This window comes from Bufo gargarizans, chromosome 2 (genome assembly GCF_014858855.1).
Source record: "Bufo gargarizans isolate SCDJY-AF-19 chromosome 2, ASM1485885v1, whole genome shotgun sequence".
NCBI classification, from domain to species: Eukaryota; Metazoa; Chordata; class Amphibia; order Anura; family Bufonidae; genus Bufo; species Bufo gargarizans.
The window spans coordinates 346896417-346911768 of NC_058081.1; the positions used below are offsets into that span (position 1 = coordinate 346896417).

Sequence of the window (15352 nt, forward strand, 5' to 3'; positions counted from 1 at the left end):
CTCTCAGGGACCGATCTTCCACGAGCATTTAGGCTCGCTACGTTTGACGGCGTGGCTATTGAGACCGCCGTCTTAACGCGACGGGGTTTCTCCGCGGACGTAGTCCGCACCATGATCCGGGCTCGTAAGCCCGTATCCTCTAGGATCTACTATCGGGTTTGGAGGTCCTATCTGGGGTTCTGTGAGTCCCGGAGCATCCCACCTCTCCGGTTTTCTCTTCCCACAATCCTGTCCTTCCTCCAGTCGGGTCTGGACCTGGGGCTGTGCCTCAGTTCTCTGAAGGGTCAGATTTCGGCGCTGTCTATTCTTCTCCAGCGTCCCCTGGCCCCTCTAGGGCCAATTAAGACCTTTTTACAAGGGGTGGCTCACTCTGTTCCGCCGTACCGCCCTCCAGTTCCTTCCTGGGACCTGAATGTGGTGCTCTCGGCGCTCCAATCAGCCCCCTTCGAGCCTTTACGGGAGGTCTCCCTTCGCCTTCTGTCCTGCAAGGTCATCTTTCTTGTGGCCGTCACGTCTCTCCGACGGGTGTCGGAGTTAGCGGCTCTTTCTTGCTCCGAACCTTTCCTGATCTTCCACCAGGATAAGGTTGTGCTTCGGCCTGTCCCGACTTTCCTGCCAAAGGTGGTCTCCGCCTTTCACATCAATGAGGACATCGTCCTTCCGTCGCTCTGTCCCTCTCCTTCCCACCCCAGAGAACGGGAACTGCACCGTCTGGATGTGGTCAGGGCGTTGAGGATTTACTTGGAGGTCACCGGGTCCTTTCGGCGCACGGACTCCCTGTTTGTGGTTCCGGAGGGTTCGCGCAAAGGGTTGGCGGTCTCCAAGGTGGCTATTGCCCGTTTCATTAAACTGGCGGTGTCTGAGGCTTATCGAGCCAAGGGCAGACCTCCGCCTTTTGGCGTCACTGCTCATTCCACCAGAGCAGTCGGAGCTTCCTGGGCGCAGAGGCATCGGGCCTCGGCTGAACAGTTGTGCAAAGCAGCCACTTGGTCCTCTCTGCACACTTTCACAAAGTTCTATAGGGTGCATACGCATGCATCAGCGGATGCTGCGTTGGGCCGCCTGGTTTTGCAGGCAGCGGTTTCCTGATGCTCTGGTGGTGTTCCGCCTTGGGTTTGTGGTCCCTCCCTTCTTGGACTGCTCTTGAACGTCCCAAGGTCTGTGTCCCCCAAGGAAAATGGGCGAGAAAAGGAGATTTTTGTATAACTTACCAGTTAAATCTCTTTCTCGCTCTTCCTTGGGGGACACAGCACCCACCCTTCTGTGTTTGGTTACAGGGTTCTGGTCTGGCGCCCCGTTGGGTTGCTGGCTGGTTGTTTCCGTTATTGGTTGTTATCCTTTCACTACTTGGACACGCAACTGGTAGCCTCTATCTCCAGGCTGAGGGTATAGCTGATGGAGGAGGGGCTTAACAGTTTTACTTAGTGTCACGCCTCCTAGGGAGCTGAGCTATACCCAAGGTCTGTGTCCCCCAAGGAAGAGCGAGAAAGAGATTTAACTGGTAAGTTATACAAAAATCTCCTTTTTCCGGTTCATCGGGTCACAGGACACCCGAATGGACCGGAAACGCAGAAAACCGCAGGTCTGAATTGACCTGCGGTTTTCTGCGATCGCCGATACGGGGGGGTCCAATGACCCCCCCCTGCGTTGTTACGGGATGCCGGCTGAATGATTTCAGCCGAAATCCCGTTTCGATTAACCCCCGCGGCGCCGGAATTCAGATTTTAAGTCAGGACGTACCGGTACGTCCTCGGTCCTTAAGGACTCGGGAAATAGGGCGTACCGGTACGTCCTCGGTCCTTAAGGGGTTAATAAACCTTCATGGGGGACAATCAAATTCCTGAAAAGCCCGAACACCTTTGCTTTCTGCCATGTCACCTTGCGGTGCTGTATTTTATATCTAGTGCTTGATCCCTTATATACTCTATCATTGCAAAAGTATTTCTAAAGCAAGTTGTCTTAAAATTTTTTTAGGAGGATGTTCAGAACACACAATGTGGATATGACGTGAGGCTAAAGCTGGTAAGACTTGTATTTTTTTGTAGTGCCTTCATAGTGTGAGAACAGTTACATATGGAATACCTCCCGGCCGGGAAACAGCTCTGCTGTTTCAGTAGCTGTCATTGCCATGCATAAGAGCCACTGAAACAGTGTAGCACAGCAAGCCATGTTGTTTGCATAGCTGTTTCAGTAGCTCTCGTGCATGGCAATGGGAGCTACTGATGCATCAGAGCGCTAGAACCCTCTGCCGTTTCCCAACTGGGAGGTGGTCGAAACTGTGTCTCATCTCGCCTTAGTAACAGCGAGATGAGACAACCCCCTTTAAAGGGGTTTCCCATCACAGACAATAGAAGCATATCGCTAGTATATGCCCCCATTTTCTTGTAAGTGCAGGTCCAACAGTTTGGACCCGCACCTATCTCGTAAACGGAGTCGGCAAAGTGAAGGAGGGTGCGCCCCGAGTCAAAAATAGGCGAGCAATGGCTCTGTTATTTCCATAGAAATTAATGGGAGTGCACCTCGCTTGCGTTTCTACCATTTCCATTCACTTCAATGGGGCAGACAGAAATAGCTGACCCAGCGCTTGGCTATATTCAGCGGCCCAATAGACATGAGTGGAGGGCAGTCCGCACTCTTTCACTTTGCTGGCTCAGTTTACGAGATATGTGCAGGTCCCAGGCGTGGAACAGATCAGACAATGTGGGGGCATATACTAGCACTATGCCCCCCATTGTCTGAGATGGAAATACCGATGTAACTTTGAGGCTAAAGTATGGTTTTAAAGGGCTTCTGTCACCCCACTAAACTTTTTTTTTTTTTTTTTTTGGGGGGGGTACTTATAATCCCTATACTGCAATATATCTATACATTATGTTATTAATCATTTTCGTTCAGTAGATAATGCAAAAAACGTACTTTTATAATATGCAAGTAGGGCGTCTACTTGCTGGTAGCAGCCGCAAAAAAACGCCCCCCCCCCTCCTCCTGTTGATTGACAGGGCCAGCGATCGCTCTCCTCCTCCGGCTGGCCCTATCTGCATTTCAAAAATCGCGCGCCTGTCTTGATTCAGCCCAGGCGCTCTGAGAAAAGGAGGCTCGCCTCCTCAGCACTCCCTCAGTGCGCCTGCGCCGATGGCGTCTTCTCTTTCGGTGACATCATCGGCGCAGGCGCACTGAGGGAGTGCTGAGGAGGCGAGTCTCCTTCTCTTAGAGTGCCTGCGCCGAATCAACACAGGCACGCGATTTTTGTAATGCAGACAGGGCCAGCCGGAGGAGGAGAGCGATCACTGGCCCTGGTAGACAGGTAATTAGCATATTATAAAAGTATGTGTTTTGCATTATCTACTGAACAAAAATGATTAATAACATAATGTATAGATATATCGCAGTATAGGGATTATAAGTACCCAAAAAAAAAGTTTTTAGTGGGGTGACAGAAGCCCTTTAAGCTAACATTACATTTTTACAATAATTCCCCAGACTGAAAATTGGTTTATAGGCATAGTATTAATATGTACTCGGAAGGAAACACTTCCAGCTTAGGCTTCATGCACACAACTTTATCTGTATTTCGATCTGCAAAACACGAATCCACAAAATATGGGCACCTTGTGTGTGTGCATTCCGAATCTTTCTCACTCCCATCACTAGAAATGACTGTTATCATCCTCAATAGGGACCAGAATAGGACTTGTTCTGTCATTTGCAAAAAGGCCACGTGGATCTGCCGAAATTACAGACGTGTGCATGGTCCCATAGAAATGAATGGGTCATTGTGCTATCCACAGAAAATACTAATAGCACACGGCCAAAAAAATGCTTTGTGCGCGTGAGGCCATAGAATGTCTATGAAATACAGTCAGTGCTCTTTTACAGCGCAAGGTCAGGGATTCCGTTCTATTTTCTCACAAAGATCCTTTTCCGATCTGCTTTACTACTGGGTTGCACATAAAGATATTTCAGTTGCACACGCCGGTCTGTGCCGCAGGCTGTGTGGTAATTGACCTCTTTTGCAGAGCTGCATGTTGTCTTCTAGGTTATCCTTACAGCCAGCATCACTGTACAGCTCCCATTAGAATAATCATGTTTTGGGTGTTATGAGTGATCTCACAGGATTCTTTTCTTCACACCAGGAGCTGGAGCAACAGAGTTACATATACACAAAGGGATGTGTGGGCCAGTTTGAGAAGTGGCTACAAGACAACTTAATAGTAGTTGCCGGAGTGTTTGTTGCAGTTGCTTTGCTGCAGGTACGTATGCCCATAGGATACTGTGCTGTTTCTATCAGTTAACAATTACCGTATATACTCGAGTATAAGACGAGTTTTTTGGCACATATTTTTGTGCTCAAAAAGCCCCCTCGTCTTATACTCGAGTTTAGGTCTGTATTATGGCATCTTACATTGCCATAATACAGACCATGACATGTTGGGGGCCGGAGAAGCTGTTACTTTTTTACAGCTGCTCCTGTCAGCTCCCAGCACGTCCGCGCGGCACCTCTGTTAGGCTCCCAGTGTAAATCTCGCGCGACACGCGGGCCGCGAGATTTACACTGGGAGCAGACTGCGAGATTTACACCGGCGGTAAGTACCGGCCCCTGCACAGCCTCCCCTCCCCCTGGACAGCCCCCCCCCCCTCCCTGGCCAAGTATGAAGTAGGGAGGGGGGGAACAAAAAAATAAATAAATAAACAACCTGATAAATATAAAAAAAAAATAAATAAATAAATGCCCAGTTGATGGGAGTCTCTCCCACTCATCCTCTGCAGCCTCTGTGGGTGGTCCAATGACTGTTGATATCACCGCTCTTCTTTTCTCCTGCACGCCGGCCATAACGCAGCGCATGCAGTAACACTGCGTGTATAGTATGAGCCCCAACACAGGCTGCTCTATGCAAACATAGTTGGCATTCTTTTTCAAAGTCTTTTTTTTTTTTATCCCGTTAGGAAATTTACCAGTAGCTGCTACATTTCCCACCCTAGTCTTATATTCGAGTCAATAATTTTTCCAATTTTTGGGGGGTAAAATTAGGGGCCTTGGCTTATATTCGGGTCGGCTTATACTCGAGTATATACGGTAAATTTCGTCAGTATCTGATCCTGGGGTCCAATGCCCGTGGCCTTCTCTCAGCTCACCAAGCACAGCGCCATCCAATTGCTAATGCCTATTCACTTCAATGGGGCTGATTAATGTGTTGTCACTGGCCTAGGCAAAGCTGCGAAAAAACTGTGGCGCTACTGCGAGCGCCAGTGCCTTCTCAAGCAGCTGAGTGACAGGCTGCCCGGGTGTTGGAGCGCAACCGATCAGATGCTTTAAAATGTAACTTACAATCAAATCCTGAAGCATCAAACATAAGGCTTCTTTCTGTCCAGATGGTATTCCTGTGTGTTATGGTGCTTGCACGTTGTGTATTGTATGTTGGGGGTTTTCCAACATTATATTTAAAGCTGTTGCCCAAAAGGACACTCTTTTAGCCTCTATCGGCTGAATCGGAAGCTATGGATAAGTTTGGCATATGTGTCGCTGCAAAACATAGTGTTAAATCGGACTAAGATTCACCACTGGTTCCCTTGGTATGTGACTGGTGGGGCTGCAGCGCTGGTATATAGCACTGTGCATAGCGGTGCTCCCAGTCACTGCTGCATGGCCCCATTTCTTTGACACAACCTGCATTATGCTAATGAGGACCAGAACAATGAATGGAAATGAAAACTCCACTACCCGCCCTGCTCTATTTTGAGTTAACCTGTGCTACAATAAAAGTATGGACAGCTGTCCACAGCCCCGCAAAAAAGGTAGAATTGTATTTATTTATTTTATGCACTTATATAGCACTGACATATTCCACAGCGCTGTACAGACCCTATATCAGAAGATGTCCTATTATTGCCCGTTTTGCAGACAAGAATAGGCATTGTAACAATGGGTCGGCAAAAAAAAAAAAAGAATGGATGTAACACCGACATCATCAGCATTTTGTGTGGACCACAAAATACATACGGTCACTTGAATGCACCCTTACTAGTGTGTTTAGGTCCGTTTGAGCCCTGATATATTTACCAAGAGAAATATATTGACATGAAGAGTGTTGCTGCCCCCTGCTGGACTAAAGTATTAGTCTGTTTAGTGAATAAATGCCCTTTTGACAGTCCGTTTATATCAAGTAACATTCTGCATGGACTAGCGGTGTTATAAGCTAAAATGTTCTTGGCTTGTTGGAAGGAGGCAACCTCCATTGTTGTATATCTATTTCATTTTCCATGACAAATACGGATCAAAATCTCTATATTTTGCATGCAAAGGTGTAGTAGTAGTGTCCAACAGCCCTAGGCAAGCTTTGGCATTTTTGCTGGGGATTTTTGTTTTGTGTTTTTTGGCAATGGATTTTTTTCAAATAGAGGAAATGTATTTATTTTGCTCACTTTTATAGTGCTGACATATTCCACAGAGATGTACAAACATTAGCTGCCCTCAAATAGGGTTCCCTATTAGTGTATCTTTGGAGTGTGGGAGGAAACTGGAGTACCGGGAGGAAACCCATACCCCCTGCAGCCCCCCTTGAAATGAACGGAGTGGCCACTCCATTCATTTCTATGGGAGTTCCAGAGATGGTAGAGTACAGAGGCCGCACACATGTGGATAGGGGATCACTTTAAGAGCACAGACGCAGTGGGTAGCTGGGATGTGTTTCCACATCATAGAAGACCCAGCTCCTTAGATGGAGCGCAGTGACTGAGACACATTGGTAACAGCAGTGAGCTTGACCAGCTCCATTTGAGCAAAAGTTAAAGGCACGATGTAAAGGAGCATGGCTGCAATAAAGGAAGTCACATGATTGTCATATTGTGTCATGTGACTGGGGTTCTGAAAGGGCAGTTGGAATCCAAATTTGGAAACACTTTATTAGTAAGTAATTATTATTTTTTTATAGCTTTTACTGTACAACCCCTTTAATGTTGATAATAGGGTTGAGCGAATGGACTTCGGATGTGTCATGTGAAGACGATTCGCAGAAAACTTTGTTTTAATACTGTACAGAGCGGGAGCTCCATATATTAATTAGAATGTAATTGGCTCCGATGAGCCAAAGTTATTACTTCGCAAAGTCTCTTGAGACTTTGTATAATAACTTTGGGAATTAATTTTTACTGTAAAAAAAACTTTGACACAGAACCCGGGTTCGGTTCCTTGTGGTACAGAGAAACGGAGTGGTGGCTAAATATAAAGTTATGCACTTAGGCCGCCGTAATATGTACATTAAATGGAATAAGCTGGACTCGGCAGAACAAGAGAAGGACTTGGATATTCATGTTACAAGTAACATAAGCAGCAGTACTCGGTGTCAGGTAGTAGCTGCAAAAGCAAATTAGACTCGCAATATGCTTGTAGCATAAGGCCTCTTTCACACAAGCGTGACTGATTAGGTTCGGATGCGTTCAGGGAAACTCGCACCAATTTGCAAGCAAGTTTTATTCAGTTTTGTCTGCGATTGTGTTCAGTTGTGCAGTTTTTTCCGCTTGAGTGCAATGCGTTTTGATGCGTTTTTCACGCGCGTGATAAAAAACTGAAGGTTTACAAACAACATCTAGCAACTATCAGGGAAAAACGCATTAAATCCGCACTTGCTTCCGGATGCAATGCGTTTTTCACTGAAGGCCTATTCACTTCTATGGGGCCAGGGCTGCGTGAAAACTGCATTTTTCACGCAACGCAGAACTGAAGCGTGAAACAAATTGTTCATGTACACAGACCTATTGAAATGAATGGCTCAGGATTCAGTGCGGGTGCTATGTGTTCACGTCACACATTGCACCCGCGCGGAAAAACGCGCTCATGTGAAAATCTACTTGTTATATGCAACATGTGCTTATGGCTTTAGGTGTATGATAACCCTGATACCTGGGGTTGTGTGGGTGAAGGGTAATGCAATAAGGTCCATAAAACATCCCTTGCCTGTGTTTAACCCCATTTAGGCAATCTGTTTTTGCATATTAGACTATTCATAGTGGTACCTGTTGTGTTAATCCGTTGCTGCTTCCAGTAGAAAAAGTCCATCTGTTCTTTTCTGTGTCCACAGATCTCCTCCTGTCCTGAGGTAATTGAAAGGTCCAGGCGTTTAAATCGTGCTGACGCCTGTGCTATCCCTAACATTTTTGGCCCAAGTGCAGTACTGCTTAGGAGCGAAGAAACTTACTGCGCATGCACCAAAGTTGTGGCACTGCGCAGAAGTGAGATTACAGAGCCAGGCGAAAGCAGGATTCTAATGACTGGTCTTGTCATCTGAAAGAGAGCTTTATGGACAGGGAGGGGACAGATGGTGCTACTAGGGGCTCCAAACCATGCATTAGCATGCATGAGCAAAAACACTTTTTTAACCTGAACGCAGAAACGGTTTAACTTAAATTTCATTGAGGGGGTGACACCCACCACATTAGATGGTCTGGCGATCCTGCTGTTCTTGTCATGTAGAGTATATGGCCACCTTTGGAAGTTTAGCACTGTGTAGCACTTTTTCCTAGAACTATGTAGATCTGGTAAGACGGATCATCACATTTGTTAATTGTGGTTTGCCAAGTAAGTATAAAAGCCTCTGTATTAAACAACTTTTTTTTTTTTTTATTCCCTTCCAGATATTTGGAATCTGCCTGGCTCAGAATTTAGTTAGTGATATTAAAGCTGTGAAGGCGAACTGGTGACATACTGCCCTGTGTTCTCCTCAGCCCGGCCACTCCGGACACTGGAGCCTGCCTTATGGGACTGCACTGTAACATCACAGAGACTTGGCACTGGACTTTTATCGGACTGCCCCTTTCTCTCAATAGTGTTTTGTGGCAAGTTGGTGGGATGAAGGTGGTCCAACCCCTTATTATTTTCCCTTCTGCTGTATTCTAGTTGGGGGGATGATGCCATATTCTGTGTCATAAATTCCTACTTCCGGCCTGGGCTTCCTTCCCTCCCTGGGCATGGAGGGGCTGGCATTGGAAGCCATGGTGTAAATAAGTGCATGTACAAGAAAAGGGCAGCGTGACAGTGATTTATATTTATAAATATAGTATATATATATCTATATCTATATAACAAAATGAAAAGACTCAACACACCAACTTCTGATGAAGGCCTCAATGTGGTCTAACTAAAGGGACCTTTTCTGGCACATGATTGTGGTGTGTGGTGCCAGCACCCCTTTCCCTGTATTGTCAGACACTGGAGCCGTTGCAGCTGCCCATGCAACCTTTACTAGAAGGTATTTTTGCTTTTGTTTTTGTCATTTCTTAAAGGCGGGGTATTTTCTGTGTTTCATATGAGAGTATTGGACATGCCAGCTGTTTCAGAAGCACATTGAAAGAAGTTCCGTGGAAGAGGTCTACAGTAGATTGGCCAGTTGCGGCAGAGCGTGCGTGGCTATCGCTGCAGACTGACGGGAGAGTATTTGTTGCCACTCTTGTTACAGCTTAAGGCGACCCATTTCTTTTTACAGCCTCATCCCCAATACAGAGAAAATCCTTATTGTACATGACATTTGAATGTGCATTTTCACTGATCGATATGCCCACACGACAGCCATGAACACTACGGCTATCCTGCCCAGTTTATATGCCATGGTGTGCTAATGTATGGATTGTTTACTGAAGTCTTAATGGATCAGTTTTCATTAAAATGCCCACAGCCTGCTGCATTCTCGAAACTGGACGACCGCATTCAAGACCAGGACTGCTAGGTTGTGTCCCGCATCCTCCTTTGCTGGCCTTCCGTTTTATATCTTGCCCATGCCATCCTTAATAACCTGCTAATGTCTTATTTTTAGTCTATGTGTTTTGTAACAAGGCTTTATATTTCTTTTATACGTCTGTCTGGGCATAAAGCACATGCGTCCATTGAACTCCCTGAGATGGTAAATCTACTGCACAGCTATGTGGTTCCTTCCTGTAGGCTACATGGTAAAAACATCATTCCAAATAGCAAACCTTAAAATGCTAGTGTTTATTTGAACTGGAAATGGTCCGACGAAGACTGGAGACCAGAATCCCCATTTTATTTCCACGTTTTATCTTTTTTCGGGGACATTTACTTTGAAGAGGGAAATGTTTTTAGAGTTCTAGTTAGGTTCCTTGAATGTGATGGCGCACACATTCCCCGGGGTAATTATCATTAGATTATGGGTACTATATATGATGCGACAAACCAGTAGAAAGCCATCACTCTAAAGTATACCATAAATCTGAACTGTGGATATTCTACATTCCTAACCTGTGGTTTTCCTGATATCTATGCACTGCAGCTTTAATACTGCATAGCTTGTAATGAAACAGATGGAAAGTGCCATGTCACCTACCTCTCCTACACAGCTCATCTACTGACGAGTATGGACACCGTCGAGTTAATGGTGCCATATGGATTAAATTCACACATTAACATAAGTTCCTTGGGGCGGGATGTAACTTAGAAAATCTGTATGGGTTTTCTACCAGTAAATATGCAGTCACCGATTTGCCACACTACAGTATGTGAACGGTGAACATTTCTCCCCGGCAGTCACTGCTTTATTTTATTCTATTACCCCATAGTGTGATCTAGCTAGCCAAAATGTTAGGCCAGTGACTGCTTTTACTTCTCTAGATGCTGATATCTGGTTTAGTGCTGCTTTCTTTTTTTTTTTTTTTTTTCTCTTTCTTTTATCTTGTGTCCCTTAAAATTGTGAATGTTTTCCGAATGTGTGTTCCAAGTGTTGAAGTGAGCAGAAGTCGCCTCTCCTACCGTCCACACCTCACACTGCTGCAGTGGAATTCAGAGGATAATCAGGAATTCACGGTGCAATGTTACTGTACAAATTGTTTATGAAAAATAAACTTTACAGAACTTGTCTTCTGGTTGGTTTGCTTCCCAGTTTAGAATTGTAACATGCTGCTGCCACTAGAGGGTGCTATCACACTGCGTTAAAACATGCACTGAACCTTACTGACTGGTGGCGAAAACACCTTCCTGGTATTTGCTGCAGCAGTCTGGTTTGGGAAAATCGAAATACCGTTTGCAGTGGTCATTTGGCAGTATTGTCATTCTTTTCTTATCATTCAAGACTACAACCTTCACAGGCGAGCCATTAACAGGTCATTCAGAGAACGGCTATATAACGTACGTGATGGCACAAATGCTCAAACATCACCTCTTCGGTTACCTCCTGCTGGAAAAGGTCAGAGTGATCAGTGGTCATTTACAAAGGACTCCCTGTCCACAGCAACCTATGCTTGAAACTCCTAAACCGTTCTCATCTTGACCTTCAAGTTGTAAATTACAGTAATAAATCTGGGTTTTTACCTTTCCTATTCTGTCTAAAAACATATGCCCATCTGTAATGTAGGAGCCAAAAATGGCATTCATTTCTTTGTTTCTTACATACATCGAATGTAAGAACAACCTGTGATGTGAACAAGACCTAAGACAAAAGAAGCAGACTGGTGTTGATGGGGTGGGCATTTTACGTAAGAGATTAGAAAACAGTAGGCTAATCCACTGGTCTTCAGGAAAACTATAGTTGGCTGAAGAATAACTGAATTTGAAACGATGTATTAAAAAAACAATTTGAAGGGCATCTGTCAGCAGGCTCAACCCTATGAAAGCCAGCAAGAGGGTAACATTTTAAAAACTGCACCCCTCAAAGTATTCAAAATTACATTTAGTATGTTTTTACAGGAATTAATGCAACATTTTTGTTGCAGGTTTTTTCAAATTGAATCCATTTTTTGGAACACAGCAGGAGATTAAACTCCACATTTATTACACTGATTCTGCTTTTTTTTTTTTTTCTTTCCAGAAATATCCCATATTTTGCCCTAGAATGCTTGACTCATATACCAACCACAGAATTAAAGGAGCATCTTGTGTATTTTGGGTCCCCTGTTTTTAGGCACCATAATAAAACATAAACACCCCCAGAAGGCCCAATTTTGGAAACTGCAACTGAGCATTTTGACCCCACAGGTGTTTTTTTTATTTTATAGAATTTATATAAATTGGGGCATGAAAATCAAAAAGTACCTGTTAATATTTAGTTTTATTTATAATTTTTACAAGGTTAACAGGCGAAAAAGCACCCAAAATCTTTTATACAATTTCTCCTGAGTACGGCAATGCCTCATATGTGGTTGCAGCCTGCTTTTTGGGCAAACAGCAGGGCACAGAAAGGAAAGCGCTCCACTTGGCTTTTGAAACTGGAATGGGTATGGACACCATGTTTAACACCCCTTCCCACCCCAAAGGAAATCCGCTAAGGATGTAGTGATGGTTTTGACCTCACAGGTGTTTCATTGAATGTATTAACATCTGACCGAGAAAATGAAAGTTCTTTTCCAATAGTACATTGCTATAGCCCTACATTTTTCATTCTTACATAGGTTAAAGGGAAAATAAAAAGTACAACATAATTTGTTATAAAAATTTTCTCTCGCATATGGAAATAACCCAAATGTTTGGTAACTCAGCAGGGCTAAGAAGGGAAAGAGTGCTGTTTTTAGATTTTTATTCATTTTTTTTTTTTGGTAGGTAAGGTGGGCAAAAATTGCAATTGTCAGTATTTTTTATCTGATTCACCATGATATGGTATATATCATGATATGTGTGGATTCTGTGGATGGATATAATTATGGGGATGCTTTTTTTTTTTTTCAAATACTATTCTATTAAAATCACTTTTATTTTGTATAGCCATATACTAACATCCATAATATAATTTTTCTGTCAACGTTATATTGGGGACTTGTTTTTTATTTATATTTTTAGTATTTAGCATATTTTTTGCTTTTTAGTTATTTTTTTGGGGAGGTAAGGCGGGCAAAAATTGCAATTTTGTCCACGTTTATTTTTTACAGGGTTCAACATGCAGTATATATGATGTAACTTTATTCTGTGGGGTGATAAGACTATGGCGATACCAAATATATATATAATTTTTTTTTTTTTCTTTTTCCTTTACTTATTTTCATTATAAAATAACTAACTTTTTTTTAATTAAGACATTTGTTTCCATCGCCATGTCTGACTAGAGATGAACGAATTTTGCTTATGAAATTCGTTCGCGATTTGTTTACTGGTAAAAGCAGAATTGCGTTATGGATTCCGTTACCACGGACCATAACGCAATTCTATAAGGGAATGCCTTTAGAGGCATTCCGTTATTCATTCCATCATAATAGAAGTCTATGGGCTGCAAAACAGATCCACCCCGTTTCCGTTATGCAAGGAAGTCCTCTCCTGCATAACGGAAACAGGACAGATCCGTTATGCAGCCTATAATCTTCTGTTATGACAGAATTTATAACGGAATGCCTCTAAAGGCATTCCCTTATAGAATTGCGTTATGGTCCGTGGTAACTCAATTCATCGCAATTCTGCTTTTACCAGTAAACTAATCGCAAACTAATTTCTAAATATGAAATTCGCTCATCTCTATCTATAACTAATAACTTTTTCTTTTCTTTTTTTTTCTGTCGAGGCAGGCTTGTTTTTTGCAGGACAGGTTGTATTTTTTATTTTATTTTTATTATTATTGGTACCATTTTGGGGTACATGTAGCTTTTGATGCCATTTTTTTTTTTGAGAAGTGAGCTGACAAAAAGCTATTCCATCATGGTCGCTTATTTATTTATTTATTTATTTATTTTTTACACATTGTTCCCCGGACAGGATATGTAATGTGATCCTTTTTTTTTTTTTTTAACCCATTATAAATGGAGAAAATATAAATAAAAAATTTCAAGTCTTACTTGGTGACTTAAACATAAAGCGGTCTGATCGCTAGTACAATACACTCCAGTAGTCATCTACTGCATTGTATTAAACTGACAACCTACCAGGCTTCTGTGGAGGCCTCTGGCTGTAATAACTATTGGAACCCAGTGATTGTATATCCCGGGGTGGGTTGGCGGAAATGTTGGAGAAAGGGAACCACCTCCCTCTGTAAACCCCTATGGACTACGGTATTTAAGGGGTTAAATGGCTGGGATCCGTCATGGCTATAGAAGACATAATACAACATGATCCGTTCATGACAAATGCATGCGGTTGTAATATTGTAACGGAAGCATTTTTTGAAGCTCCACAATGGATCCGCAAAAAACACTAGTGTGAAAGTAGCCTAAGTTTCATAGCTGCCACCATTGCTATGCCTTAACTGTACAGTATGTTGCAGGAACGAGCCATGCCATACATTTTACGGCATGGTGTGGAAAGGTTTAATATCGTCTTGCACCATAAGTTGTCTGCCAGCTGCTGTCACACCAGGGAAGTATCTGATTTTTCATCAATAATCATCTTGAGTAACTGGTACAGTGTTAGGTGCTACAAAGGATGATGAAAGGGAACACTGAGGTAGGTTTATTAATCCTGTCTGGCATGTCAGGCATGCTAACGATCCAACAAATTTATCAAAGTGGCTGGTGATGGATGATAAATTTGGAGCACAGCTAGACACTCTTGTTTAAATTTATACCACTTATTACTTTACTTTGCAACAGGATATTGTGCCAAGATTTTCCAACTTTGACCATTCTCACTTTCCCGCTAAGTTGCACCCCATTTATGAGCTAGGTGCTGTATCTTTTTGTGAAACTAGATTCACCAAGTGGCATGAAAATGTTTTGAGTATTGGACAACTAGGTCTAAGTGTAGTCACGTTAGTAAATGTTGGCTACTGGAAGACTGAAGACATTGACAACTTAGCTGAGCTTCCTATTAGGCTTGTGTCCCACACAGGTTCTTGTGACAGAGTTTTGAGCCGAAGCCAGAAGTGGATCAAGCAGGAGAAGTATAGGACTTTTCTTTAAATTTTTCATTCCCTTCCAACCTACTACTGGCTTTGTCTCAAAGGCTGCCACAAAAACATGTGTGTGACACCAGCCTAAAGCCTCATTCAGACGTCGGTGATTTGTGAGCCAAAACCAGGATTGGAGCCTCCGCAGAGATGAGATATAAGGGAAATATATGGACCTGTTTTATGTTTGGGGCTGCACCTGGTTTTGGCTCAGAATCATTAACCAAAACACTTTGTGAATGAGGCACTTTGTGATATAGTGCTCAAGAGGCAGCAAGGAATACTGGGAAATCTCAATCTGCAGATCTGTGAACACAGCTCTTGGCTATATTACATGCTGTAACGCTGGATCAGTACAAACACCAAAGTAAGAAAGCTAGGCTTGTTGCAATTATTATTTTTTTTTGTTCCGGCCATTTTCACACTATCAGTATTTGCAAGGCAAAATCAGGAGTGGTTCCTAGTTCCAGAAGAGGCACAAATATTTCCATTACACTTTTTTCTCTGTAGGCTTCACTCCTGGTCTTGGTTTACAAATACTGAGCAAAAGC

The 15352-nt window shown here is 43.3% G+C and overlaps 1 protein-coding gene across 1 annotated transcript in view; it reads left to right on the forward strand.

Moving 5' to 3' along the window:
• The window catches only part of LOC122928140 (tetraspanin-17-like), an 84106-nt gene extending 73246 nt beyond the window's left edge, over positions 1–10860 (forward strand). The window contains exons 6-8 of the mRNA XM_044280697.1: positions 1975–2022; positions 4134–4250; positions 8629–10860. Coding sequence (XP_044136632.1) covers positions 1975–2022; positions 4134–4250; positions 8629–8694 — 231 coding nt within the window. The 3' untranslated portion in view covers positions 8695–10860. The remainder of the gene's footprint in view (positions 1–1974; positions 2023–4133; positions 4251–8628) is intronic.
• Positions 10861–15352: the final 4492 nt, after the last annotated feature.